General features: G+C 43.0%; 1 protein-coding gene across 2 annotated transcripts in view; it reads right to left on the minus strand.

Annotated features, from left to right (window-relative positions):
- The window catches only part of nrap (nebulin-related anchoring protein), a 106312-nt gene that overhangs the window by 49023 nt on the left and 29657 nt on the right, over positions 1–27632 (minus strand). For both annotated transcript variants that reach the window (XM_080205798.1, XM_080205797.1), the window contains 10 exons: positions 26380–26484; positions 25148–25255; positions 17783–17887; positions 14479–14577; positions 14112–14216; positions 11557–11664; positions 9042–9149; positions 8238–8435; positions 6244–6348; positions 2170–2268 (listed from right to left, as the gene is read on the minus strand). In XM_080205798.1, coding sequence (XP_080061924.1) covers positions 2170–2268; positions 6244–6348; positions 8238–8435; positions 9042–9149; positions 11557–11664; positions 14112–14216; positions 14479–14577; positions 17783–17887; positions 25148–25255; positions 26380–26484 — 1140 coding nt within the window. The remainder of the gene's footprint in view (positions 1–2169; positions 2269–6243; positions 6349–8237; positions 8436–9041; positions 9150–11556; positions 11665–14111; positions 14217–14478; positions 14578–17782; positions 17888–25147; positions 25256–26379; positions 26485–27632) is intronic.

The following is a 27632-nucleotide window of genomic DNA, read 5'->3' on the forward strand; positions in this document are numbered from 1 at the left end:
CCTTCCTACTCTTCCAGAGTAACTACTGGTGTAAAACTAACAGGACCGAAGTTCATGATTTAAATCATTTTATTAGACAGTTCCCAGTCCAGCACAATTGTCCAGGGAGAGTTAGCATTTCTGGGCAATTGCTGGTAAACCCTTGTAAGAGAAATTCCAAGAGGGATTCTCTATTTCATATTTCAGGAACTCCCCTAAATGCGACACTAGGAAGCCAGGATGATATGGCTCATTATTGTATTACTGTAATTATTATATAGTATCTATTATAACAGCATACTCAAGGATTTTTAATTTTACATTTCCAAAATGAGTTTGTAGCATCTGAAAGCTTTCTTTTTAAATGAAGTTTCCAAACCACCCCCAACTCCTTGGAACAATAACTTCTAAAGTGATACAGCACCTATGAGTGTAGAAACTGCCCACTGTATCTGTTGAGTTGTTGGATGCCATTACCTATAGTACTACCACCACCAGCAGCAGCTCGGTGGTACTGAAGTTATCATCCCATTATATTGTTTCCTTTCCTTAATGTGTACCAGCGATTACTAAATTCTCTTCTAATTTAATAAAAGGTAAATTTTCCAAAAATTGTGGGCACATAAAATGCAAGCCATCTACAATACTCCGCTTTATAGATACCTTTATATGTTTTCTTTCATGACATTTGGCACTGTATTGTGATAATTTATCATTGGAACATAGTTACAGGGAAGGAGTAGGTCAGTTTGATCTTCAAATCCATTCTGCCAATAAGATGACAGCTGATCTTCTACCTGTAATAGACCTGCCTTTATCCCATATCCTTTAGTTAGCAAAAACCTACCAATCTCAGTTGAAATTAACAACAGACCAAGTATTAGTTGTCAAATGGAAAGAGATTTCCAAACTTATACCACACCTGTGCATCTAGAAGTGCTTCCTTACACTTAGGGGTGACACGGTGGCACAGTGGTTAGTATGGCTGCCTCACAGCACCAGGTACCCAGGTTCAATTCCAGCCTTGAGTCACTGTCTGTGCAGAGTCTGCACATTCTCCCCATATCTGTGTGGGTTTCCTCCAGGTGCTCCGGTTCCCTCCCACAGTCTGAAAGATGTGCTGGCTAGGTGCACTGGCCAAGCTAAATTCTCCCTCAGTGAGCCCAAACAGGTACCGGAATGTGGTGACTAAGGGATTTTCACAGTAAATTTGTGGCAGTATTAATGTAAGCCTACTTGTGACACTAAGAAAGAAATCAAATTTAAGTTAATTTCTGAAAGGCGTGACTCTAATTTTTAGACACCCTAACCACTGCAAACAGTTGCTTTCTGTTTCATATTTTGAAAACAACTATCAATTCATCATATAACCTTCTAAATTCCAGACAGTACAACTCTAGTTTGTGTAATCTCTCCCCGTAATCTGACCTTTGGAGGTATTGTTCTATATATCTATGCTGCATTTTCTCAGAGGCAAATATATCACAGTGCGCGGCACAATGGCACAGTGATTAGCACTGCTACCTCACAGAGTCAGGGACCTGGGTTCAATTGCGGACTCCGATTACTATCTGGGTGGAGTTTACACATTCTCCCTATTTCTGCGTGGGTTTCCTCTGGGTGCTCTGGTTTCCTTCCACAGTACAAAGATGTACAGGTCAGGTTGACTGGCCATGCTAAATTAACCCTAGTATCAAGGGGATTGGCAGGGTAAATGCGTGGGGTTACAGGGATAGAAACTCAGTGGGATTGTGGTCGGTGCAGACTCAATGGGCTGAATGGCCTCCTTCTGCACTATAGGGATTGCGTATCTGTTCTAAGGTGTGGTCCCAGATCCAGGTATGATCTAACCAGAGCTTTGTACAACTGAAGTACCTTTCCTGCTCCCTTGTGCACTCATCCTCTCGATATGAAGACCCACTACAAGTGCTAGCTAGCCTCAGTGCTGAAGGAATACATTTCTAAAGTGCCTTGTCTCTTGCACAAAAATTGATGTTTGAAGACTTAAGAAATGAAGAGGAAAAAAAACAAAATCAGAAACTATTATACATTTGGAAGTAAACACTCAAACTTTTTTTTTTCCAAACTTTTCCTATTTGATCAGCTTTGTTTATGGCGGTGGCACACATCACTCTTTGAAATATAACATTTCTTTCATAAATGATCTCACATCACCAGCGCAGTACTCACATCACTTTGCAAATCTTGGCTTCTCTTGGCATGAATAATCTGCGGAGTGTCTGCCACGCTTGTGAATTTTAAGGCATCAGCTCTCTGTCTGTACTTTCTCTGCCAGTTAAAAGAGTGCATTTTAATCCCTGACTCGCTTTAATTCCAAGTTCACTGTTGTCAAACATCAATTAATGCACATCTAATCAAATGAAACCAAATGCATGCTGGACTTCAGTTTGAAAATTTAATAAGAATTAATCATGCTCCAGATCTCCCGCCCTTGTTTGAATAGTTTCTGTTTGAGATGCCGTGGTGTTGACTGGTCATTTCATCTTCCCATTAAACCCCAATATTGAACGTTGGTAAATGGGATCTGATTTGCCGCCAATAAGTAAACACCTTGGGTGGAATTTTCCCAAAAAGTGTTGTAACAGTGTGAAAACTGAAGTGTTCCACACCGGTCTTTTGGGTGAGTTAAGCACTGCAGTTGTCCGGGACAGTGTCACTGTTTCTGTCAGTGGTGAACTTTATGCTGGTGGGGGTGAGGGTGAGGGGCGGGGGGTGTCAGGGCCCAAGTACGCAGGGGAAGCCGGCATCAGGGCAATCAAGCACCACTGTGCAGGGCGCCCTAATCTGCTATGAACTGGGAGGCCTACTTCCACCGCCTCCCCCCCCCGCCCCCCAAATGGGCATCAGACCCCTTCCCCATCATTGGTTGCATTGGCAAGCGCCCCCCCTTCATGCCAACATGGGTTGCTGGCATCAGGACCTTCCCACTGAATCCTCTGATGGACCACTGATCCCCCCCCCCCAACCCCCATCATGACCAGCTCCACAGCACACTCCTGCATGACCAGCCTCTACGCATACTCTCCCCACCCCCCTCCCCCCCGCCACAGGTCCTCTCTGCCAACCACCCCACTGTATAAGCCCCCCACTAATTTTGCTTACCCCGCCCTGTCATAGCCCTACCCTCCAATCGGGCCCCATCCTCACTCAGGGCCCACTCCGTTGGCACTGCCCTGGTATGCTTGTGTTGCCCAGCTGGGCACTGCCAGGGTACCAGGTGGGCACCATCTATCCATGCTCCCAATCACTTGGGGGCGTCAATGACCTCCGATCCCCCTGGTTTGGCCATGGCGCCTGGTTTCTGCTATTGCAGAGCAGTGGTGATTCTTGCTGGTGTGAGTGACGGAAAAAGCCATGCCGAACCAGATAAGCCCTTTAAAATCTAGTCATTTTCCATGTTAATGGACTTTGTGCCCTTTCTGGGTGCGATGCCTTTCTTGCTAGTAAAAGGGGGTCAGAAGGATAGCAATCCAATTCACGCCAGGTGGGGGAATCAGATTTTTGACCTCCTGCATTATCTTCCCGGCTCACCATGCTGATCAACTCATAGTTTTTGGTCTGACTTAAAACAAGTACTTTATCCAGATAGCTACACATATCTCATATCAGCCTTTTCACCAGCCTGCCACTGCAGCACAATAAGCAGTCTATCTGCCAGATAGGAATGGAAAGTTGTCATGCTATCTTTCTGATAGGACTTAATTGCCCCTGGCAGATGAAAGATGGAACAAATATTGTTTTCTACCTGTTTATAGTTTGAAGCAATAAATGAAGGTGGAAATTCAGATAGCCTTATATTAATATAGATGATTCATTGTCTTTTATACTGCCTTGATCCTTCTCTAAACTTCAACACTTAGGAGATCAGAGCCTTGACACTCATCTTTCTTTAACCACTGTCTTCAGATTGACATCACAGGTGCCTAGTTACTGCCAGTAGGAAAGTATTATGGCCATGTTGCTTATGATGCAGTACAGTTCCCTTACCGTCACAGCCAATTTGCAATGGCATGCATAGAAGAACTGGAGCTTATAAAGTGCAGAAGGACACTGGTAAGAAAGCATTCATCAAAATTGAAATGAGGGGAATACGCAAGCATGGGAAAAGCTAAATTGGTTTCAGAGATTAGGCGAAGAGATTATGTGAGTGAAGAGCTGGACAACAGAACAAAGTAATATAGTATGGGAATTAAAGGGTTATTTCACTAATTCACACCTATGCCCTGAATAAGAAGTTAATCTGCTCGTAACTCTGCCATTTACACTTTTCCAGTCAGAAAGACATGCATTGGTCACATTAAATTCTCCCTCATTGTACCTGAACAGGCGCCAGAATGTGGTGCCTAGGGGATTTGCACAATAGCTTCATTGCAGTGTGAATGTAAGCCTACTTGTGACTAATAAATAAATGTTTTTTAACTTTGATAAAGTTTTGTGATATCAAAGATTATCAACACAAGATTACTGAAGGATTATTAAAGGACAGAGCTTCACTGATGTTCATTACCAAAGAAAATCATTCAATCAAACTATCAGATTGATGATCAGGTTATCTGAGACACAAGCGACAACTAATTTCCTCCTTAATAGCTCAGTGGTGCTCATCATGAAGCTGCACCAAAAATCTCCAAGGTTTCTTAAAAGAAATAAAGTGTTTAGAACTCTCTGGGATAAAACTGAAATCTTAATCAAAAAATATGTTCAGTAACCCTGTACAATTATATTTCTACTTTTCTGTTCATGCCTATGGAATGAAACTTCATCTTTTATGAATAATTCCGACACTTCATCAAACAGCCCCGTTTGCATTAGCTATTTCCAAATGAAAGCACGTGATACAATCAGGTCTCTGTTCCTTTTCTTGGTTTAAGTCAGTGAATGGATGAACACAATGATTTGATCGCTTTAAGAATTCAGAATGTGTCTTGAGCAGGATACAAGTAAAATTAAGAATCGAGTAGCTCATTGTACATTTTTAAATATTATCCAAAGCATGATGATGTTGGGTATTCAGATGAAGACTCCACTTTCTGTGTAACTGGTATTTCAAAGCTTTGGACTTGAAAATACAAAAGCAGCCAAATATGGCTTTAAATTTAGTTGCAATATGACTTGCATGGGATCCACATTGATTTTCTGATGAAGGATCCCATCTGAAATATTAACTTATCACTCTCTCTCTCAAATAATGACAGACTTGCTGCATACTTCCATTAGTTTTGGAGGCTTATCTAGTTATTATTTCCACAGCATTTTTAACCCAAGCTGCAAAGACAGATTTACAGTCCATAAGTAAATTGAAACCTCCCCTCCCACACTATATTGGCTCCCACTCCATGCTGTTTAATCCACATAATTTCATGCTTTGTAGTAAATCCACTGATTTCCCACATGACATTTGTCAGTTTCAACAGCCGCAAGTATCTCCATCCTTCATCAGCACTTGACATTAATCCAGGCAAACTTTACTAGCTTCCAGATGGGATTCACTTTCCTACTCTTATGTCCAGCTGTTGACAATGCAGCGATTGTAGAATTGCCCTCGCTCGATAATATGTATTATGACAAGTGAATACCATCCATTCCACAGGTTCTGATTTTCCCTTACCCACAGGAAGTTCCGGGACTCAAACTATTCATTTTATATCAGATATATGGCACAACAAGTTGCACCAGCTGTTACCAATCTCATTGCTCCCAAGTTCTTATCATATATTAGATCATTTTAACATGTGATATAAATATGATCCAATAAATAAATGTTGGTAGGTCATTGCTTCTAGTAACCTGGAGTCACATGGTGACACCAGTATCATTGCTGGGTCATGAGAGATCCTGTAAAACATGGTTATCCCTGGTGGCCTCATCAGTGTGATGCACATGTGGGATGAAAATCTCGTTGTGCAATATTAATAACGAACTTGGTAATACATTTGTACAATTTCTCAGAATGATCTTTTGTTAAAGTGGCAATGTATTTAAAGCCAGCTCTTTAGCTCTTGTTAAATTATGTGGATGCATTAATGTGTTAATTACCAATCTTGCACAGACACAACATCAACCCATTTATTAGCAATGATGGAATAGCTTTAACTGCCTGCAGATTGAGAAATAATTGCATGCAAATTCCCATGAGCAAACAGCTGATCAGAATCACTATCGGAGAAAATGCTTCAGTCGAGACAAGTGTCAAACAATTGGCTGGAAATTACATGTTTAATCCTTGACAGTTTATTTTCTCACCTCGCTCAGAATGTCGCCAGCTTTCTTAGCCTGTTCCACATCCAGACTCCGATCTGCCTCCCATCCCACTCCTTTCATCCATGTCAAGTCTGCTCTGTACTTATTCTGCAGTTCCAAAATTTAAAAAAGGTTTCTCCATTAGTGTTTCTAATGCTGTTAATGTAAACAAAGTCAAACATATCATTGCCTGAATTGTTCAAGAGACAGGAAGGTCTCCAATGCAGTATTCAAGCTGTAGTATAGAGCCCACCTCTTACACTACTGAAAGAGTTTGCAAAGACATTCAGTAAAGATATATACACCTCATGGTATAGAACTGTCCCATACAGATCATTATTTGATCTGATGTGGAGATGCCAGCGTTGGACAGGGGTGGGGACACTAAGAGATCACACTCTAACCTGGCGTTGTGAGACTTATGATTTGGTCTGAGCTGTGATCCCAGTGGAGATGAAGTCAATACAAATGGTCTCAGCATCCCCATATTAGCAGCTTCCAGCTGATAAGTTTCCCGTGACCCATACTGGAACAGTGCATTTGCTGCAGTTTGATGCTCCTGTGACTTGTCAATGTCTAGCTTTATGCTTTGTGGGGGTGAGGGATCTGATGCCAGAACTCTACCAGCTTTATTCACTGGCATTAGGAGAGACAGGAAGGGGAAGTAATAGGAAAGCATCTTTACATTTTAATATATTCATTAAATTTAATAACTTAATTAGCATTGCTGCTTCACAGTGCCAGGGACCCGGGTTCAATTCTGGGTGACTATACGGAGTCTGCACATTCTCCCCGTGTCAGTATGGGTTTCCTCCGGGTTCTCTGATTTCCTCCCACAGTCCAAAGGTGTGTGGGTTAGGTGAATTGTCCCTTAGTGTCCCAAGATTTGTAGGTCAGATGGGTTTTCCATGGTAAATGTGTGGGGATATAAGGATAGGGTGGAGGAGAGGCCCTGGGTAATATGCTCTGTCAGAGAGTCGGTGCAGACTCAATGGCCCAAATGGCCACTTTCTGCTCTGTTGGGAATCTATAATGCTATGCATTAGATGAGCACAATATTCTTCATCAAATACATTGGTTTTGATATAACATTCTGCCATTCACACCTCCTTCAGGTGCATCTTTTACCACTACTGTCTCAACACCAGGGACACGGGTTTGATTTTCAGCTTGGATCACTGTCTGTACAGAGTTTGCACATTCTCCCCATGTCTGCATGGGTTTCCTCCAAGTGCTCTGGTTTCCTCCCACAGTCTGAAAGACGTGCTGGTTAGGTGCACTGGCCATGCTAAATTCTCCCTCAGTGTACCAAACAGGTACCAGAGGTTAGCGACTAGGGGATTCTCACAGTAACTTCATTGCAGCGTTAATGTAAACCTACTTGTGACTAATAAATAAAGTCTTACTTTGTATCTTTACTTGTTCCATTATCAAACACTTAGGCCCTGCATCATTAATTATTTCCTCTTTGCACTATCACACATCTTTGCTTTTGGTTCTTTTTTTGCACCCACTCACATTTCACCTGCTCCAAATCTGTACATTTCTACCTTTCTTTCCAGTTTTGGTGAAAGATCATTGACCATTGAGAAACATTAAATCTAGCCAGGATTTTCCTAGCCTCCCCACAACACGTTTCTTGGTGACGGGAGCTGGCCCACCAATGGCGGACAGCAGGATCTTCTGGTCCCGCTGCTGTCAATGGGATTTCCCATTGATTCCACCCCCTGCCACCAGGACAGCCATGGAGGACGGGGTGTACCATCGGCAGGACTAGAAGATTCTGCTGGCATGAACAGTCGGAAAGTTCCCACCTCTATTTCTCTCTCTGCTGACAGACCTGCTGAGTATTTCCAGCATTTTATTTATTAAAGAGCGGTTCAGTCCCTTCTATAAAATTAAAGCAAACAGTTTAAAATATTAATTTTGTCCCCCTATTAAGATGTATAAGATCAAATAAGCAAAGCAGGCACACTCTTGCATCATCTTAGCCTCACCTCACTCTGTAGTCCATAGGCTTTCTTTGCCCATTTCACCTTCATGTCTTCTGGCACCAGTGTATATTCATGGAGCCTCTTCCTGTATTCCAAATCACTGGCCAAAGCCTGCGCTTTCTTGGCATGTGTCATGTTCACCATGTCCAACGGTAAGTGGAACTTGGTGCTTGTCTCTACAAAGTTCTTCTTATACTCTACCTATTTCAAATAAGAACAAAAGTTAGCCATTTGAACAACAACAACCACCTTTATCTAGGTAACACCTTTAATACAGTAAATGTGAAGGCACTGAATTATTCATCTGACATAAGGCATGTAATATTTTGGAGTAATGGTGCATTCACGATAAATTCATTGTGGTGTTAATACAAGCGTATTTGTGACACGAATATATCAACTTAACATTTTTATTTGCTTAGGCGCATTGGCCAGAATTTTCCGCCCTCGCCCATGGCTGGGGTTTTCCAGTCCCACTGCTGTCAGTGATGATTTGGCTGAACGTCAAATTCTCCGTTCTCACTGGCAGCAGCAGCATACAAGATTGGAGAATTCCTGTCACATTCTATCTAAAGTTCTAAGTTAACGGTGTTTTAACTTGAGAAAACATTTTGAAAATGTTACTTCAAGCTATTGTGTAAAATTCCAATTTTTAAATAAAGGATCAGGAGTAGGAAAGATACGATGCAATGCCCGTTGGAAGGAATATTTAGCCTCTGATGGCTAACGTGCTAATCCATAATGATTTTAAATTGCATATTGAACTGAAGTAAATAATGGGATTTTGATTTTTCTTATCTAATATACCTCACTGCTCATCTTGGAAACCCGCAGAGAATGCAGAGTCTTCGAATCATACACTTTGCTTCTCATTGCTTTGCCCTTGGTTTTCTCATACGCTTCTTTGTATTTTATCTTTCAAACAACAGAGCGGTGGAAAAAAAAAGAATTAAATTAAAACCTGTAGCAGTCAGCTGGTGATAAAAAGCTAAAATAAATGATTTAAACACTTTCTCAATCTTATGAGCTTGGAATTTGATATTCCTGTGCCTTCTATTTTGACAAGGCGTCAACCTATTTATTTAAAACCAGTTAAAATAGCGGAGAAGTGGAATGTCATGCAAAGTCATTAAATGTTGTGCGTGAATACCAGAAACTATCATTTCTAGTCTGTTCCGTAATGCACCATGTGCAGGCTGCCCGGTCCAAAAAATGTACAAAATTCCTTGCAGAGTTTATGTGGTGCATTCGAAATTGAATAGGTTGCATTAGTAGAAATCATCATTCCAAGAACTACTTGAAATTGACATAATGCCTCCCATATAGAAAAACATCAAGGCACTTCACAATGTTCTATGGGGTGGAGGAGGGAGAATAGACACGGAGACTAAAAAGGACACATTGGGTAAGATGACCAAAAGCTTGGTTGAAAATGCACAGGAGAAAGAAAGTGAAGGATTTAGGGCAGCAATTTCACACCCAGATAGGTGGTGGCACTGTCATCGTTGGTCAGGCTAAAGAGAGGTAGGGGGAGGCACAAGAGGCTAGAATCAGAGGGAGGGAAGGGTTGGAGTGCTGGAGGAGGTTACAAAGATAGGCAGGGAGGGATTTCAACACAAGGAAGAAAATTTTAAATCTGAGGCACTGGAGGATTGGGAACCAATGTTGGTTAGTGAGGGTGGGGTGACGGGTGAGTGCAGCTTTGTGCAACAAGCAGAACTTCAGATGAGTTGGTTCACAGTGCTCGGGCGATGGAAGGCTAGGAGCTAAGGAATGGAACAGTCCAATCCAGAGATGCCAAAAGCATGACTGAGGATCTCTGCCGGCTGAGGAAAGCATGGAAGAGCGTGATGTTGCTGAGGAGGATGCAAGCACATTCTGCGAGGAAGAGGGAGCTCAGGGTCATGTAGAAATCCAAGACTGTGGATCATTCTCTCAAGCTCATTCCACAACCAAGTTGAACGTTGGCTGGTTTGTACCACAACTCTATTTAACCACGTGATCCACACCCGCTGAAGTCATTTTTGAACAGTAAAAAATGTTGAGAATCTAAAAATTTTAAATTAAATCAGTATCCACAACCTTCTGGGAAGATATTTTTAGATTGCACTGCCTTTCATGTTTCAAGTGCTTCCTAACTTCCAGACTGAAATCTCTGGGCCCGCTAGCCTCTCTGCCCCTACTGTGAGTATTTCACTCCAGCAGGGTTTACAGTAGCTCCCCACTTTTGGGGAACTGGCCGCCCCACCCTGCTGGAGTGAAGGGGTGGCATCAATGCTCTGACAATCGGGTGTTGAGGAGGTACATCCTGGGCATTGGCACCTTGACAGTGCCAGCCTGAGCCCCCAGCACTGCCCAAAGGGCAGAGCGCTAATGTTCATGAGGCACCTTGGCAATGACCATCGGACATGGGGCAGTGTCAAGGGGGCAGGACCTTATAGGGGCAAGGCCTGATGGGGGTGCGAGGCCTCCAGGGACAATCTTGGGGTGGGTGGGGGGCGGGGGGGTGGTCCTACTGTCACTCTGGGATTGGTGGTAGAGGGAGGGAGGGAGGCCAGTGACTGAGGCTGGCCATCGGCACGAGGGGGTTCCGCATGTCGACGGGGCGGGGAGATTGTGGCTGGACGTGGGCATACAATGGGGTCTAGTATCAGGCCTTGGGCGGAGGCATTGGGGAGGTGGGAGGTGCTCTCAGTGGAGAGCCAGCACTGCGCATGCACGGATCTCAGTGCTGACAGATTGGCGCATGCACAGTGGCCCACTCAGCGCTAAGCTGCCAGCCTCTCCAAAGGGAACAGGCCCACTAAATTTCAGCATGATTCACACTGAAGCACTCTGCAGTGCATGGAGTGTGGGAGGTTCATTTTGAGACTGCCACTGAAGTATCCAGCGGGATTTACTCCAGTTTTCACACAAATTCAACGCTTAGAATTTTTTTGGGAGATTCCCGGCCCATCATCTTAAATTCTACTTCACAACACCGAGATGGCCAAAAATTTGTGACCCAGTTTTTGTGTGGCAGCTTTGGTAATTTTCTTTTCCCCCTACACGATTGTGGATGCATTTTGTCTTTTACCGCAACAACTCTCTTCCAGAAATATACTCCCGCATTCAATCCCTGAAACCATGAGATTTCTTCCCTAGAACAAACAGCAAGTAGTTGTCAACATTCATTTATTTTTCATCCACTGTCGCTATTTTTCGATTCACCTCAACTACAACATGCCTGCCGGAAAGAAGCCCCGAGTATCTATGGAAATGGCTTTGTGCTGCACAGTCCATAGGTTACCAAAGCTGAGGAGGGAAAGAAACAGCAACTCACATCACTGGCCAGGTCTCCCGAGGCTTTGGCAGCTAACAGGGCGATCGAATCCAGCTTCATATGAAACCCTTTGCCCTTATTCTTTTCCCATAGTTCTTTGTACTTGATCTGAGGACACAAGAGTTTACTCAAGTTATATATTATGCGTATCTGCGTTGTTATTTTTAAGTGCTCAAGATTGGCACACTTGAGACAGAAGCAGTTTTCCATAAAAATAATCAATCCTTTAAATTGCAGGATTATTGAGAAAGGACAGGGTTGGGTCTAACTGGCAGCTCTGTCAGAGAGCCAGCGTAGCTGAATGGGCCTAATGGCCTCTTTCTCTGTAGGGTATATCTGTTTTTCTTTCTTTGATGCCTAATCTTGCTAAGGCAATGTTGTTTTGTTGACTGCTATTCATTAAAAAAAGCGATGCCTCTGTCACAACCTCAGCATGTCCCAAAGCACTGTCCGGCCAACAAAATACTTTTTGAGGTGGAAAGACTGTTGCAACATAGGAGGGGCAGCAGGCAAGTTATACACAGCAAGATCCCACAAACAACAATGCAATAATGACCAGACAGTCTAGTCTTGTGATGTTGGTTGAACAATAAATATCAGCCAAGACACCAGGGGTAGTTCCCCTGCTCTTCTTCGAAATAGTGCCGTGGAATGTTTTATATCCACCCAAGGGTGTACTCAGGGCCTCATCCAAATGACAGCACCTCCAACAGTGCCGCACCCCCTCAGGACTTCACTGGAATGTCAGCCTAATTGATTGTACTCAAGTCCTCAGGTACGTCTTGAGCCCACAGCTTTCTGACTGAAAATCTATCGTGATAAGTTGGATCCATAACCCAATGTAATGTAGGAAAGGCAGCAGCTACAACTCCACAAGGCAAAACCCACAAATACCATTGTGGCAACCACTATTCTCACAGGGGACAACCTAACCGGCCATTCACGCCACTGCCCCGCTGCAGCAAGGTCGGAGAATTTGACGCCCAGCCAAATCTTCGTTCACTGCAGCAGGATGGGAAACTGTCGCTGGCACGAACGGTGATAAGATTCCAGCCATAATGTAGGCCAAAAGATAACTATGGACCAAGGACAAGTCCCCAACCCTTCTTTCAAATATTTGCCGTTGAATGTTTTAAATCCTCCTGAGAAGGCAGATGAGGCCTTTGTTTTACACCTCGAGTAAAAGGCACCACTGCCCTCCCTCGGCACTGTCAGGTATCCGAGTGTCAGGTAGGGTTTTGTGTTTGAGGCTCTGGTGTGAGACCTGAACCCACAACCTTCCGACTTAGAGCCACCATAGCTGATGGACTGAAGGGTTTCAAAAGGTACATAGATTCGGTGACCAGAATGCTGAGTGAGATTCAATTAACTAACAAAAATACAGTGTAGCTGCTAAAATCTTCTTGCAATCAAAAGAGACATTAGCATAAATGAAAGGGTATTGAGTTATAAAGAACAAACAAATGCAAAAATATCAAAGTGTAAAACACATACAATGCGAGTCACAATGCTTAGAATGGTGTTACAGTAACTTTAATAAATTAAACAGCTTTGGATCAGAGAGAAATTGAGAAATGAGTAAGTGCTGTGTGGCAGCAAATACTGATCGACTAGGAATAACAAACATCAAGGTGCTGATTATATAGAATAAGGCTGCCATCTCCTGGCCTCTTGTTAGTATTACACTACTTTGCAGCAAACTAGTTACAGACAGTGAGGAACAGTTAGCATTATTTATCAGCTGTGTATGCCGCCAACATCATACATGCACAGAATGATAGAATCTTACAGTGCAGAAGGAGGCCATTCGGCTCATCAAGTCTGCATCGACCACAATCCCACCAAGGCCCGATCCCCATAATCCCATGCATTTACCCGAACTGGTCTTCTGACACTTCGGGGCAATCTAGCAAGGCCAATCAACTTAACCCGCACATCTTTGGGCTGTGGGAGGAAACCGGAGTACCTGAAAGAAACCCATGTAGACACGGGGAGAATGTGCAAACTCCACACAGACAGTGATCCAAGCCAGGAACCGAACCCGGGTCCATGGTGCTGAGAGGCAGCAGTGCTAACCACTGTGCCACTATGCTACCCACAGTTCTCGGGTTTCTCCGTCATGTTTACTGTTTCAGATTCTCACCTTGGACCTGTGAGAAAGGAAACTAATGCGAAATTTGCACCCAGACGCATCTCATGTGGCAAAGTGGCTGGGGTGGGTAGACTAAGAGGCATAAAGGTCTGATAATAACACGTAAACGTATTCAGATGGCACATCCGATGTTGAACGTCGAGATTCTCATTACATCACTGGTGGGTTGGGAACGAGAGGAAGGGGAAATCGCACCTGCATAATTTGTGTTTTGGGCCTCCTGCGGGATTTCTTGCTTCTGCCACTGATCCCCATCCCCTGAAATGGGAGGGAAAAATCCACCACCCCCTCCCCCCCATAGTGTTATTTACCAGATTAACATTCAATCTAATAATATCCCCTTTTTGCAATTAAACACCAAGTTCTCATGCCGAACAATTTATCCTTGAGTTTTGATACTTACATCACTGTACAAATCTGCATTAGCCTTGGCCTTAAGTAGATGTGGCACTTCAAGGGGCAACGTGTACTGGGTTTTGGTCTTTTCGTACTGTGCTCGATAATTCAACTGGGAGTAAAAGAATACAGGGGCAAAGGCTTGATATTTGTGTTAACTAAATGGCATACAGAACGGAGTATGCTAAATAATAGTGCTAAATTTTCTCTTTGATTTTCATTTTACCAAAGATTTTCAGTCAGAAGGTACAATCTGCGCTTAAACAGTTGCAATGCCTCAGTTAAAAGGAATAGTTCTGCATCTTTATAGTTGGCAATGCTATCCCAGGTCATTCATCACTCCTTGTATCAGTTCAGCTACTTCCAAGACTTACATTGCTTAGCTGCTGTGCATTAATTCTTGCTTGGACAATCTCAGGAGTATCTGTCACTGATGTGTACTTCAACTGCTGCACATTCTGCCTGTAGTACATCTAAAAGCACAGGAAAATGTTCAAAGATGAGGAAAGTCATTTGAAAGAGGAACAATGGATGCTATTGGCAATTATCAGAAAATAATGAATGAAAATACTCCACAACTCAAACTATCCCATTGTCACAATAAAGCATGACTTATGGAATCATGCAATTATATAACATAGAAGCAGGCTATAAAGTTCATTACACTTGTGGCAGCCATCTTTATAGTTACTTTTTTCCCCAAATATTAATTCTTTAAATATCAATTGTGGATTTCTGTCCTGCACTATTCCTGTGTAGAATGGTTCATATCCTAACAATGTTCTGGATAAAAGAAACACAATCTCCTAATATCTTCACTCTATTCAGTTTAATTTTTGCTTTCCATTTATTGCGTTACTGTTCAGCGGGAATAGTGAATTCACCCCGTGACCCTTTCATAGTTTTTAACATCACTCTGATTTCCTAAATGTGTTCCTTGATGACCTCTTCCTGTAATGAAAGTCTCTCTTGCCTGCTTCCATATTAGCAAGTCTGCTACACATCTATTCCAGCTTTGACATCCTTCCCAAACTATAGTGTCTAAAACCTGGGAAGGGATTTTGCGGTACTTCCCAGCCACTCCACCGAAGGCGACCATCCATGTCGGCAGGATGGGCAAGCCGTGCAAAACGCTGTAATGTCGGGGGGACCAAAAGATCCCACCAGCGGCCAACGGTGAGCACCTTCTGCCATTCATGAACATGCCGCGGAGGGAGTGGAAACTCCCACCGTTGTTCACTTTTGGAGGAGAGACGCCCTATTTTAAGTTCCAACAATTAGATTCTAAACATGATCTAACAATTTGATTATATTTAGCATCAACTCTTTGCTTCTAATGCCCCTGTTAATGATATATAGAATTAGGGGTCAGATTCTCCGACCTCGCCCACAGCTGGGATTCTCCAGTCTCACTGCAGTGAGCAGAGTTTTGGCTGAGTGCCAAAGTCTCCATTCCTGCTGGCAGCAGCGCGAGGCATGAATGGCCGGGGAATACCCGCTTATATAATTTTTGCAGCTTTTCAACTTGCCCTGCCACGTCCAAAATACTTATTGACATTAAATTAAGGAACAGTCCCAAGCTCTGCTGGGTTTTCAGAAACAGGTATACTCAAAATTTTCTGTCTTACATCAGAGGTTGGTTAAGAATTAAGCAATCTCCTTTTGGGTCAATATATTGGGTGGAAATTTACAGCCCCCAACAACTCAGTGGACTTTTGAACAGCTTGTTGTATTTATAACCCACCCCTGGCCTTGAAGTGGTCATAAAAAGGGGTGGCACGGTGGCTCGGTGGTTAGCTTTGCTGCCTCACAGTGCCAGGGACCTGTGTTCAATTCCAGTCTTGGGAGGCTGTCTGTGTGGAATCATAGGATCCATACAGCACAGAAGGAGGCCATTCAGCCCATCCCATCTGCATCGACCACAATCCCACCCAGGCCCTTTTCCCACAACCTCTGCTAATCCCCCTGACACTAGGGTCAATTCACCATGGCCAGTCAACCTAACCTGCACAACTTTGGACTGTAGGAGGAAACTGGAGGACCCGGAGGAAACCCACATAGACATGGGGAGAATGTGCAAACTCCATGCAGACAGTAACCAGAGACCGGAATTGAACCTGGATCCCTGGCGCTGTGAGGCAGCACTGTGCCAACCCTACGGTTTGCACATTTTCCTCATATCTTTGTGGGTTTTCTCCGGGTGCTCTGGCTTCCTCCCACAGTCCAAAAATGTGCAGGTTAAGTTGATTAGCTATGCTAAATTGCCCCATAGTGTCAGGGGGATTAGCAGAGTAAATACATGGGGTTGCAGGGATAGGGTCTGGGCGGATTATTATTGGTGCAGGCTTGATGGGCCGAATGGCCTCTTTCTACATTGTAGGGATTCTGTGGTTCTGTGAAAATTTTGCCTATTGTTAATTCTTGAATTCAAATCTTAGTGAATGGAGTTTCTTTGACCCAACAGGATACCTGGTTTTCCCAATTTAATAACTCAATGCAAGAACAAAACAGTTCAGAGCATATAATAACAAGGTGACTTTGCAACAGTCCACCTCTTCCGCTTAGAAGGATATTGCAGACAGCTAAAAATACATTACATCCCAATGGCACATCACACACTACCTTAAGCACGCTCACTATAGTTGCCCTCCTACTCTCACATTCCTGTTGCTTTAATATCTTTATTGGATTTGCCGATATTATTAAATACAAGTATTCTCAATTAAAAGATACCCTACAGATTTCCATCAAGATTTTGATACATTAAAGGGAAAAAAACAAATTATTCAGCAAGTTAATTTCTTTATGAAGAACATCGGTTAAATGATGGAATTCTTTGCCACAAATCAAAATGGAAGGATGAAAAAAAAACTTGAATTTACGTCACAGCTTTCACATCCTCTGAATTGCTTCCAAGGTTCTTCAGAGCCAAAGAAATACTTGCTGGGGTGTAATTATTATTGTCATTTAAGGAAACACAGCAGCCCATTTGCATGTAATAAGTCCCCACACAGAGATCGGAGACGATTCACCAGATAATCTGGTTTGCTGCTGCTGGTTGAATGATAAATGTTAGGCGGGTCTCCCTTGATCTGTGAATAGTGCCATGAGATTTTATACAGCCAGTTAGTTAAACAGGCAGATAGGGCTTGGTTCACCATCTCATCAGAAAGACAATGGGCTGGATCCTCCGACTTCGCTCGCAGCCGGGATTTTCCCATCCCGCTGGAGCGGATGAAGATTTGACTGAGCTGACAGTCATGGTGGCAGAGGGGCGTGAATGGCCAGAGAATTCTGTCAGACATGTTGGACCGTGCAGCATTCTGCGCTGAAGTAGCAGGACAAAATAGTTTTCTAAATCAGCTTCAGCTCTTCATTTTTAAAATGCAAGTATTGAATTTATCATTAATATTTGGGCAATAATAAAGTTCATACCCAAGAGTTAAAACTTCAATCCAGGGTGCTGCTCTGAGCTACACACCCATGGGCACTCCATAGCTTGTTAGCTGGTGATGCCTTTATGATTGAAATTGTCTGATGAAATTGTCTAGTCTGAGCAGTAGCCACCTGCGGGAGGTAGTACAGGGTGGTTGAAGCTATTCCCTAGCTGGAACAGTACCTCAGGGGGCGCGAGATAAAGAGGAGAAAGCTAGAGGAAGAATCATTCGAGTGTCTTACATCTTTCAATGGGACGAGTTTCTTCTGCGTCTCATATGCAGGTGCAGACTCAGCTGAATAAAAGCAAAGCATTTTGTCCCCCTCCAAATCAGCTTTATACTTCCTCTGGAAGAAAGAAAAACAGAAATATATTGAAGTCAGGGCTTTGACAGTCAAGGCGAATTCTTATAGAATCGACAGGTAAAATTACCGGAACAAGAGCATTTTCAAAAATTAACCAAATGCACTCGCCTTCAGATTCCACTATCAGTCAGGAATATGAGCTCAACTATTGATGCGTATCGATATATATTCAGTGAAGCACTCATCTGTTTCTAAGCTTACTGGCTTCAGTAATGTGAGTACTGTTCATTCTCATATGGTATGCTACAAGGGTCCAGACTGAGCCAGTGCTGTGTAAGGCAGCTCAGTCAGCTGAATATCATCAAATATTCACAGCCTGATGGTAGATAATGACAATAAAGCCTTCAATCTCAATCATCAGCCTCCTGGTGTTATACTCAGCTCGCACTTACAACAATCTTGTTGGCAAAAACCTTTGAAACTCTAACTGTGCCTGAACAATTCTAACTAACCACATACTCTTCAACATGTCCCAGCCTAGCAAAACCTGGGCCACTGCATTCATTCCTTGTTTAATCAATTGTATTTAAGATGAATTCAGGACTTTTCATGGTTGAAAGGGAATTCTCGGGAGTAAGTTTTCTCTGTTTTGTATTTTGATACTCTTCCCTTGGTCTCACACACACACACACACACACACACACACACACACAAACCTGTCACCAAGAAATGCAGGAATGTGCACAGAATTGATTATTCATTCCAACTTTCCCAGCCCATTTCTGGAAGGCACCCCAGCCACAAGTGAGAACCATTCCATTTAATGGAAGGGGCAGAATTGAGTGACCTCTCCATGATGGGCTGGATGACAAACGGGCATTTAATTAGACAGGAGGGTGTCGGGTGCAGACCCTGTCACATTCCCACCTCCACCTCGATTCTGTCCATGCATAGCCTCCTGCCTGCTGTCAACTGAGGCCCATCAGTGGGCAACTGCAGGGTTTCATGCTGCTTCTGCAGATATTAACCCAGTTGTGGGTACGGGACTCGCCAGGAGGAGAGCATGACAAGCAAATCCATGTAGAATTGTTTGTCCAGAGTGAGGTGGTTGTGTTGATGACAGGGGGCTGGCGGGGCGGGGGGAAGCTGGGATTTCTCATTCAAAGGGGGCTGAGGGACTGACATGGGACCCAACATCATGAAGGGGAAGACACTCCCCCAACACCCTTGCCACCTACCAGCCTTCCCCTTGTCCACAACCCACACTGTGAACACCGTCCTGCCATCACTCACTTATGTTTTAGGATCCGGTGGTAATATTAGCCCTCGGTATGTATCTCACTGGTAGCAGCTACTGCCTCACTGGGGGCTATCAATCCTGGGGGAGGGCCACCACTGTCAAATGCCTTAATACAGCAGCCAACCCTATAAAGGGGACAATACAGGGCTCTGGCCGACTCTGAAGGCACCTCCATTCAATACCACCCAACAGTCCCAATTGGGTTCTGTTCAAAACTGGTCCCCAATTTGAATCCATCCCAGGTCTGTGGCACCAGGGAAAATTCTGTGCCAATTTTTATAACATACATATCAAAAATTCTCACATTCTTGTCACTAATGCGTGCTAATGGCACTTATAATTCCGGGGACAAATTTGCTGAAAAAATAACAAGTGCGTGAATGACTGTTGTTGTTATTAGCACAAATCAGCCAGCAATTTACAACAAGGGAAGAGACAACCTGTGAACTGTGAATTGCCACCAGCTGCTGGACAATTTCCACCCTGTCGCTGTTAACTCTGTGAATGTCCCGTACTTCATCTTAGATTCATTAAATTGCCACATCAGCTATTAATTACCCATTGCACCCGTCACAGAAAGTTAATGCTGATAATTAATAACATCAGTCGCCTTTTAATCACAGGATAATTATTAATTGCTGCTAATCGACCTCCATGATCCCAAACAATTAAATAATTGTTTGAATTATTAGACAATTAAATAATTGTTTGAAATAAATACAAATATAACAACAACAATTAAAAGTGTGGGCACTCATTCCTGCTTATAGTGAATGGATTCGATTGTAAGTAATTGAGACAGAGAGACAGAGACAGAGACAGAGACAGAGACAGAGAGCAGACTTAGATATGAGAGGCAGACAGGTTATAATTGAGATTGGGAGGGAATGGCAAAATTGGGACGGTGCAGGATCAGAGAGAGGAACAGGAAGGCTATAGGATCACATGATAATATTTGGGGCAGTGTACAGTTATGGTTTGACTTAATCACAGCTCTCTCACTGCACTGTGTATGTCTTATACACTTATTTTTCATACAAATCATAGAAACCCTACACTGCACAGAATGAGGCCATTCTGCCCATTGAATTTGCACCAACCACAATCCCACCCAGGCCCTATCCCACATATTTACCCTGCTAATCCTTCTAACCTATGCATGCCAAGACCTTAAGGTGCCATTTAGCATGGCCAATTCACCTAAACTGCACATCTTACTAAAACATCTTCGGCTACTGCTTCTACCAAAGGTTGTCTTCACCTGACACCAAACTATTTAGATAAGAATTGTGATCTCCTTGCTTTTTTGTGCCCTCCGGTGGAATTCTACCTTTCAGGAAGGGGTGTGTGTGCGTGTGTGCACGTGCGTGTGTATATGTGGCCAGCTGGTCAGATCAATCTCTGGTGGGAGGCAGGGGTGGTGATGAGGGGAGGGGAGCAGGGGGGTCCGCTGCCACTCTGTGTGTGATCGGTGGGAGGAGGGGGTTCTGCTGTCGCTCTGCGTGTGATTGGTGGGAGGAGGGGGTTCTGCTGTCGCTCTGCATGTGATCAGTGGAAAGAAGTGGGGAATGGAGATAAGGGGGACAGTAATGTTCTGAGGGTGGGGCAATGTCTGAGGTGGCTGGGAGAGGAATTATCCGGCCCGGTTGCGATGTGACAGGGGAGAATTTGTCTTTTTTTTTCTGTGCATGCACAGTTGGAGGCGCCAATCGGAACTGCAGTGTTTTGGGTGCGATAAGCCCCATCCACAGGCTTCTGCAGCACGATTCAGAATTGCTGCCTTTTTTTCAGGTAAAGTGCGTATGGGAGTGCCTGAGAACAGGTCTAAAAGTCAGATCTGAAACACTCCCAGTTTCACGTCTGCCTAGCACTTAGAATTAAAATGATAAAATAGGGCCCAATGAGTCTGGAATTGTCACAGCTGGACATCAGGGACACAAGAGGCAACAGGGAACAGTTGGATGGGCAAAGCCAGGCATAGGGAGCATGAATGGCCATGTGAGCTAGGTAGATTGACAGTGCCAGGCATAAGAACATAAGAAATAGGAGCAGGAGTAGGCCATCTAGCCCTTCGAGCCTGCCCCGCCATTCAATAAGATCATGGCTGATCTGTTGTGGCTCAGTTCCACTTTCCCGCCCTCTCCCCATAACCCTTAATCCCCTCTCTTATCAAGAACCCATCAACCCGCTTCTTAAAAATATTTAGCGAGGCAGCCTCCACCACTTCAACGGGCAGAGAATTCCAGAGATTCACCACCCTTTGAGTGAAGAAGTTCCTCCTCAACTCCGTTCTAAACCGCCTCCCCTTTATCTTGAGGCTGTGCCCCCTAGTCATCAGTGGGACATTTAGAACTTATCTTTAAAAAGGCCCCTTCTTGTAGACTAAGGTTCACGGCTCAACTGAAGGGCCATGACCCATGACTCTTTAAAAACCTGCCCCAACCCCATGAATATTGCAGAGGAATTGGAGATGGCTATCTCCACCATGGAGCCAACCAGGTCAGAGGTTCCAGATTCAGGTATTTGGCCCGCACCTTTTAATGGTGCACGCAAAAATCACACAGTCCTGGAATGGGAATCGGGAATCGGGAATCCCAGAATAAGGATATGCCCGATTCCGGGCTTCCTAACCCCAAGTCTCCCCAATTCAGTGAAAATCCCAGGCACAGCAATGCAGGGATATTAAAGACGGAAATCAGTAAGTTATTGAATGAAGCGGCCTGTTCCTCCACGGGCTCTGCTATAACAGTATCTCACTGAGTGAGATTCATTGAACAGCACAAACCTGTGGTATTTATATGATGATTACTTACTGACAGATCAGAAAAAGAGAGTTTTGGCTTATCCCAGCAAGTAAAATTAAAGACCGTGATAAATCTTAAATACGATCATCTCTCGCACTGAAAATTAACTTGTATAAGGGTGAAAGCTCATTCTTTCAGATTTTAATTGGTGTTGGACATTTTTTAAAAATCAAGAAGCACTTTTGCTTTCACCGCTCTTTCTCAATCCCATCTTTTTCATTCTCGGTGTTGCTTCTTGTCCCTGATTTGGTATTGAATTAAATATACTAACTTATATTCCCTGGTCCATACTATATGGACCTCAAATAGGGCCTGATTTTACCACCAAGTTGCGCCTGCTTACCGGCGCGAAAACTTGGTAAAGTCAGGCGTGAGTCGAGTAGCACAATCCGCGCCTGCCTCCGTGCCGGTTCCCCCTTTACCAAGGCCCAAAAATGCCCACGATCAGGACCGCGCCCAGAACGGGCGCAACAGCCATTTAAATTGACTAAATGGGCTGCACGCTCAACGTTACTGGCACTTCCCCCTTTATCACCACATTCGCCCATCCAGGACTGGCACGAAACAGACATGCTCTAACAAAAGTCCGATTCAGGCACTCCAGTTAATGAGGGGGTAAATGCCGAGCATCCGACGGCTCTCTGCTTGAGATCAGGGGCGCGGAGGGTGCAGAGCTGCAGGATTCTGGGCACGTTAAGCCCAACCCACGGGGTTCTGCAGCACGATTCAGAATCACTGACATTTTTTCAGGCAGAGTGCATATGGTCTAAAAGTCTAGAACAGGTCTAAAAAGTCGGATCTGAAACACCCCCAGTTTCAAGTCTGCCCAGCACTTAGAATCACATTGGTAAAATAAGGCCCATCGTCTTCAATATGATTGTTTAATGAGACACAAGTCTGTTCACACAGGTGAATGACAGATCCCCAGTAGGAATGGATTTTGTATCATTTTCAATCAGTGCTCGGCCAGTGCAAAAAATCCATGAAAAGTCCTTGAAGGCAAGAGGAAATGCAATGAACAGCTACGGCTGTTTGCCTGCAACATTTGAGCCTTTACTTTGCGCAGTAAATGGCAACTGCACTGTGAAGCCCCATGACACATACTTTTTATAGAAAGTTTCTATTGCAACTTGACTGAGCCGAACCTTTCCTTTGATTGGAATTTTACTGGTCAAGTGAGAGAAACCTGAAGTGTAAGAAATAGTCCACGCAGTGTGGTTGGTGAACTACTGAAATGCACAAACTAATTAAAAAGCATAGCCACTTAAAAACTACAAATAATGAAACAAAAAATTGATTCACGCTTTGTTCCTCGGTAACATACGTGAAATAATTTGCAGACTAGAGAAACTTCGTTAAAAAGCATCTAAATTATGTGTAAAAAGGTGCTTTAGTTTGAACTACACATGCCAACGACAAGAATTTAAATTAATTTGAAGTTAGTAAACCATGCAGCTGATGAACCTGAATTAATATTAGTAGAAGTGACCATTAATCCTATGTTCTTTTGCCATCTCAATCCATCAGCGTATCTTTTATTTATTGTCCCCTCACGTGTATAGCTAGGTTAACCTTAAACTCATCTATGTTGTTCATCTCAACTACTTATAGTGGTGAGGATTCCACATTCTAAGCACTTTCTGAATAATTCTTTTTTATCCATGAATTCCTTAATGGATTTATTTGTTATTATCTTACTTTTAAGGCCTCCAGTTCTGGATCTGAATTTTCACTGGGACTTAGTCAAGATCACGCCACAGCCTCAACTGTAGAAGTCTCACTCTCAAACTTGGCACTTGGCATTTTTGCCAGGGAAATGGGGCCAGTTTGTAGTTTGAACATCCATGGCTCATGGAGGCAGCTGCACAATGTTCAGCTGCCTTCAAACAGGTCCAATTTTCATCAGTGGGATATGCAAAACGTGAGGTGTGGGCTTTGACACTCAAACAAAAGGATTAAAGTTGCTGGAGTCATTTGGACAGATAGGGTACCCTTTTGGAGAGGTAAGGGACACCTTTGGGAGAGACAGCATGCCTTTTAGGAAAAGGTCAAGTGCTCTTTAGGATTGGTAAAAGTAGACATAAATGTGTAAAAAGTGACACATTGGAACTGTCAAGGCAGTTAATCCCCAAGCCCTTTAAGAGAAAGATGCTAACCACTGTGCTAACCACAGTGCCTCTATGTGTAGTCACCAAGCTTCCAAAACAAAATGATGACTGAAAAAAAAACAAAAGATTTTGAGCAATATTATCGGTGTATCTCGGTACTGGTTAAGGTTTTCTGGTGATCATTCAGGATGGGCTGTTTTATGCTTAAAAAGATGTTTTTCATTGAATATTTATCTGCACACTTTGTGCACCTTTTACCATCTGTTTTGATTTGTCTCCATTATGAATGGAAATTTGAGTCATCCCAGTATAGGTATGACGGATACATTACACATCAAACATGGTCTGACATAGACTAATTATTGTTCAGTAATCTTAAGATTCAGATCATTTAGAGTTAAATTGTTGTTTGTGCAGATAACTATTAAATCAAAAAAGTGAGAATCACTTTGCAACGTGAAAGCTAATTGTGCATCTATAACAAATTGTGTAGTTTGCAGTTTGATATCTGTGAATCACTTCATTTTTAAAATATTAAAAAATAAATAGTCGGCTAGATGTACATGTAAGCTATCTGATTCACAATGTATTTACTTGCTAATAAAATTTAGTTCATTTAGCCAAGCAGTTTAACAGCAGTACTGCAATATTTGCACTTAAATTTACGACTGTAAACTGATTTTGATTGTGTTACAAACAGTGCATATTACTTAAATGCCAGCTTGTCATGAGTGCTATAGACCATAACTCACTTCAGAGTCACTGCATTGCATAATGAATGGTACAAATCAACATCTAAAACTATCCAAGAGTATCTCTTCATACGTAAAATTACACTCCTTAAAATGCATTGGAGCGCTGAACAACCGTACTCTGTATAGGCTTGGAGTGTTCCCACTAGAAGATCACACATACCACGGAATGGATCTGATTAGCCCAATGGGTCCCGTTAGCCCTACTTAACCATTAACACCATTATTTACATAGCATGGTGTCTTCACTTGAATCAAAAATAGCTACTGACCAAAAGTACCACAACAGTGAATTTAAAGATGAATTTTGAACAGTTGCTACTTTCGTTTCTACTTACATCACTTGCCAAGCTTCCAACTTTCATACAGTGTAGTGTACGACTATCCATACCTATTCCTTCATAATGGCCTTTCACTTGATTATGGTAGGCTTCTTTGTATTTCAGCTACACGGGAAATAAAACAAGTTAGTTCTTTTACTGCATTTCCCAACTACAAACTACATAGAGGTAGGTAGTACTACTTAAGCTAACTTTACTGGAATTGAAAAAGTTAAATTTCCCATGGCAGAGAGATTTGTAGTCAGTAATTAACATGCATTATGTCATTAAAAGATCATTTGCATTTGAATTTATTCATTCATGGCACATGGGCATTGCTGACTGACCAGCATTTATTGCCCAGCCCTATTTGCCCTTGGAGGGCAGTTGAGAGTCAACCACATTACAGTGGCTCTGGAGCCACACGTAGGCCAGGTAAGGATTGCAGATTTCCCTCCCTATAGGGTATTAGTGAACCAGATGGGTTTTTCTTACAATCGACAATGGTTTCATGATCATCAGTAGGTTCTTAATTTCAGATATTTTCTTGAATTCAAATTCCACCATTTGCTATGGTGAGATTCATATTTCGGGTCCCCAGAACATTAGCTGAGTTTCTGGATTAATGGTCCAGCGATAATACCACTAGGCCATTGCCTCCCCTTGAACGAACAAGCCCTAATGTTTTTCTGGCAGGTTTGGTGGGCATCAAGTTAGCAAGAACCACAGGTTCATGCCCTTCCATGTACTTGAATGCCAATTTTTTCAGCAAGATACCCAGTTTAGCCCAGCTTCTGGATCTAGCTGTTCGATATATTCCTTAATACAGGCTCTGATGGCCTTAGCAGTATTTCTAACACAAAATTTACCATGTCAGAACAAAGTTACTACAACTGAAAAGAATTGATCTGTTATATGACCACTGGAGGAAAGTCAAAAATTACAAGTGACAGGAGCAGCAAAAGTTGGAACATTTGGTACAGCGGGGATGTTGATGAATAGAAGATCGAATTTAGGTCAGGGCATTTTGTAATCCCATAACCATAGTCTTACTCTACTTCTACTTTAAGGAACATAGTTGAATCCCCAGTTAATCCACCACCTACATGTAATTAAACACATTTAATATACAATTAACAATTACTACAAAATACCATAAATGCAATTATTAACCTATGGGACTAAATTAATTAGTCTCAGTAGCAAACTATTTTAGCCCTCAAACCAACAAAAAAATTGCAGTAACTCACATCACTAGTAAATTTAGATAATTTTGTAATGTTCTTGAATTGAGGTGTTTCGCAGTAGTTAACGCTGTAACCTTTACATGTGTCTAGGTCCTTCTTGTACTCTTTCTGAAAAAATTAGAAATGAAATAGTTAGTAACAGGAAAATGCAGAAGTATTCAGTAAGATGCTTTGGGAAATTGCTTCCCAGACCAATGATGACAGGTTCTGGTGCAGGGTAAGAAAGTTCCTAATTTTGATATTGAATCAGGATCCCAAGATCAGAATGCTCTCCTTAGGCTTTCCCCAGAGCAGACATAAAGACAGCCAAACTCCCACTGATTTGTCGGAGTAATGGTTGTTTTAGTTAGGAAGTCAAATAAGACCAATTTTAAAGCTGAATTCTGTATTTTCCACTGGGATATGTTGTCCAATGTATCAGCAAACCCCTTCCCCAGAATCCCCAAAGCAAGCGCATAGCGATAAGAGCTTCTTCAGTGAAACTGACGAGCTGTAGAGGCTTTGATCGATTACAGAGAAGAATTCCAGAGAGTCCCTAAGGCTGGAAGCCCAATCAGAGGATCTTGGAAGGAAGGAAGCCCGACTGGCAGAAGTAGTCTCCATCATGAGGTTCCTTCTGAAGAGGTGCTGGTTTTAGTAAACTGAACAGTGGCAAACAACTGTCAGGTCACCCCTGCAGAGGATGGCCGCTGGCAGTGGCAGGGGTTTGTTCATGGATGCAGTTCTGGGGGGCGGGGGGGGGGGGGGGTGAAGAGGTTAAAATAACCAGAGCAGGCCAGCCGCGAGCAAGCCATCACCAGGTACCTTCTGGGCTTTGGCCTCAGTACGGTGGTATTCCCAAACATCCCATAAAATTGGGCGATTTATTATTCACATTGGCAGTGATGGGATTGTCAGTCAAAAAGTTAGTGATGCTCCACCTCCAGCAACCACCTAGTTTTTGAATTTCCTCCCAAGCCCATCCCAAAGGACTTGCAAGATCCAACCTTATAATTCGGTTTAATGACAATTAGGGAATAGAAATGTTCATGCTGCAACATAAATGATGTCTTTGTCACTGGTATGAGTTAAGCTGTAGTATCTTTCAGTTGGTTGTTTATTTTTCTACCTTCATCCAAGTTGCTGAAAACCATGACTCTTTCTCAACTGATTAGCTGACCAGCTGAACTGGGCAAATGCCTTTGTCAATGCCACTATCAAACTGGTCCTTTACGACAAGCAAGAGTTAAATTTCTTTTTTCTCCATATGAGAAAGC

Source organism: Carcharhinus amblyrhynchos, chromosome 17, assembly GCF_965287045.1.
Source record: "Carcharhinus amblyrhynchos chromosome 17, sCarAmb.v2.hapA, whole genome shotgun sequence".
NCBI lineage: Eukaryota > Metazoa > Chordata > Chondrichthyes > Carcharhiniformes > Carcharhinidae > Carcharhinus > Carcharhinus amblyrhynchos.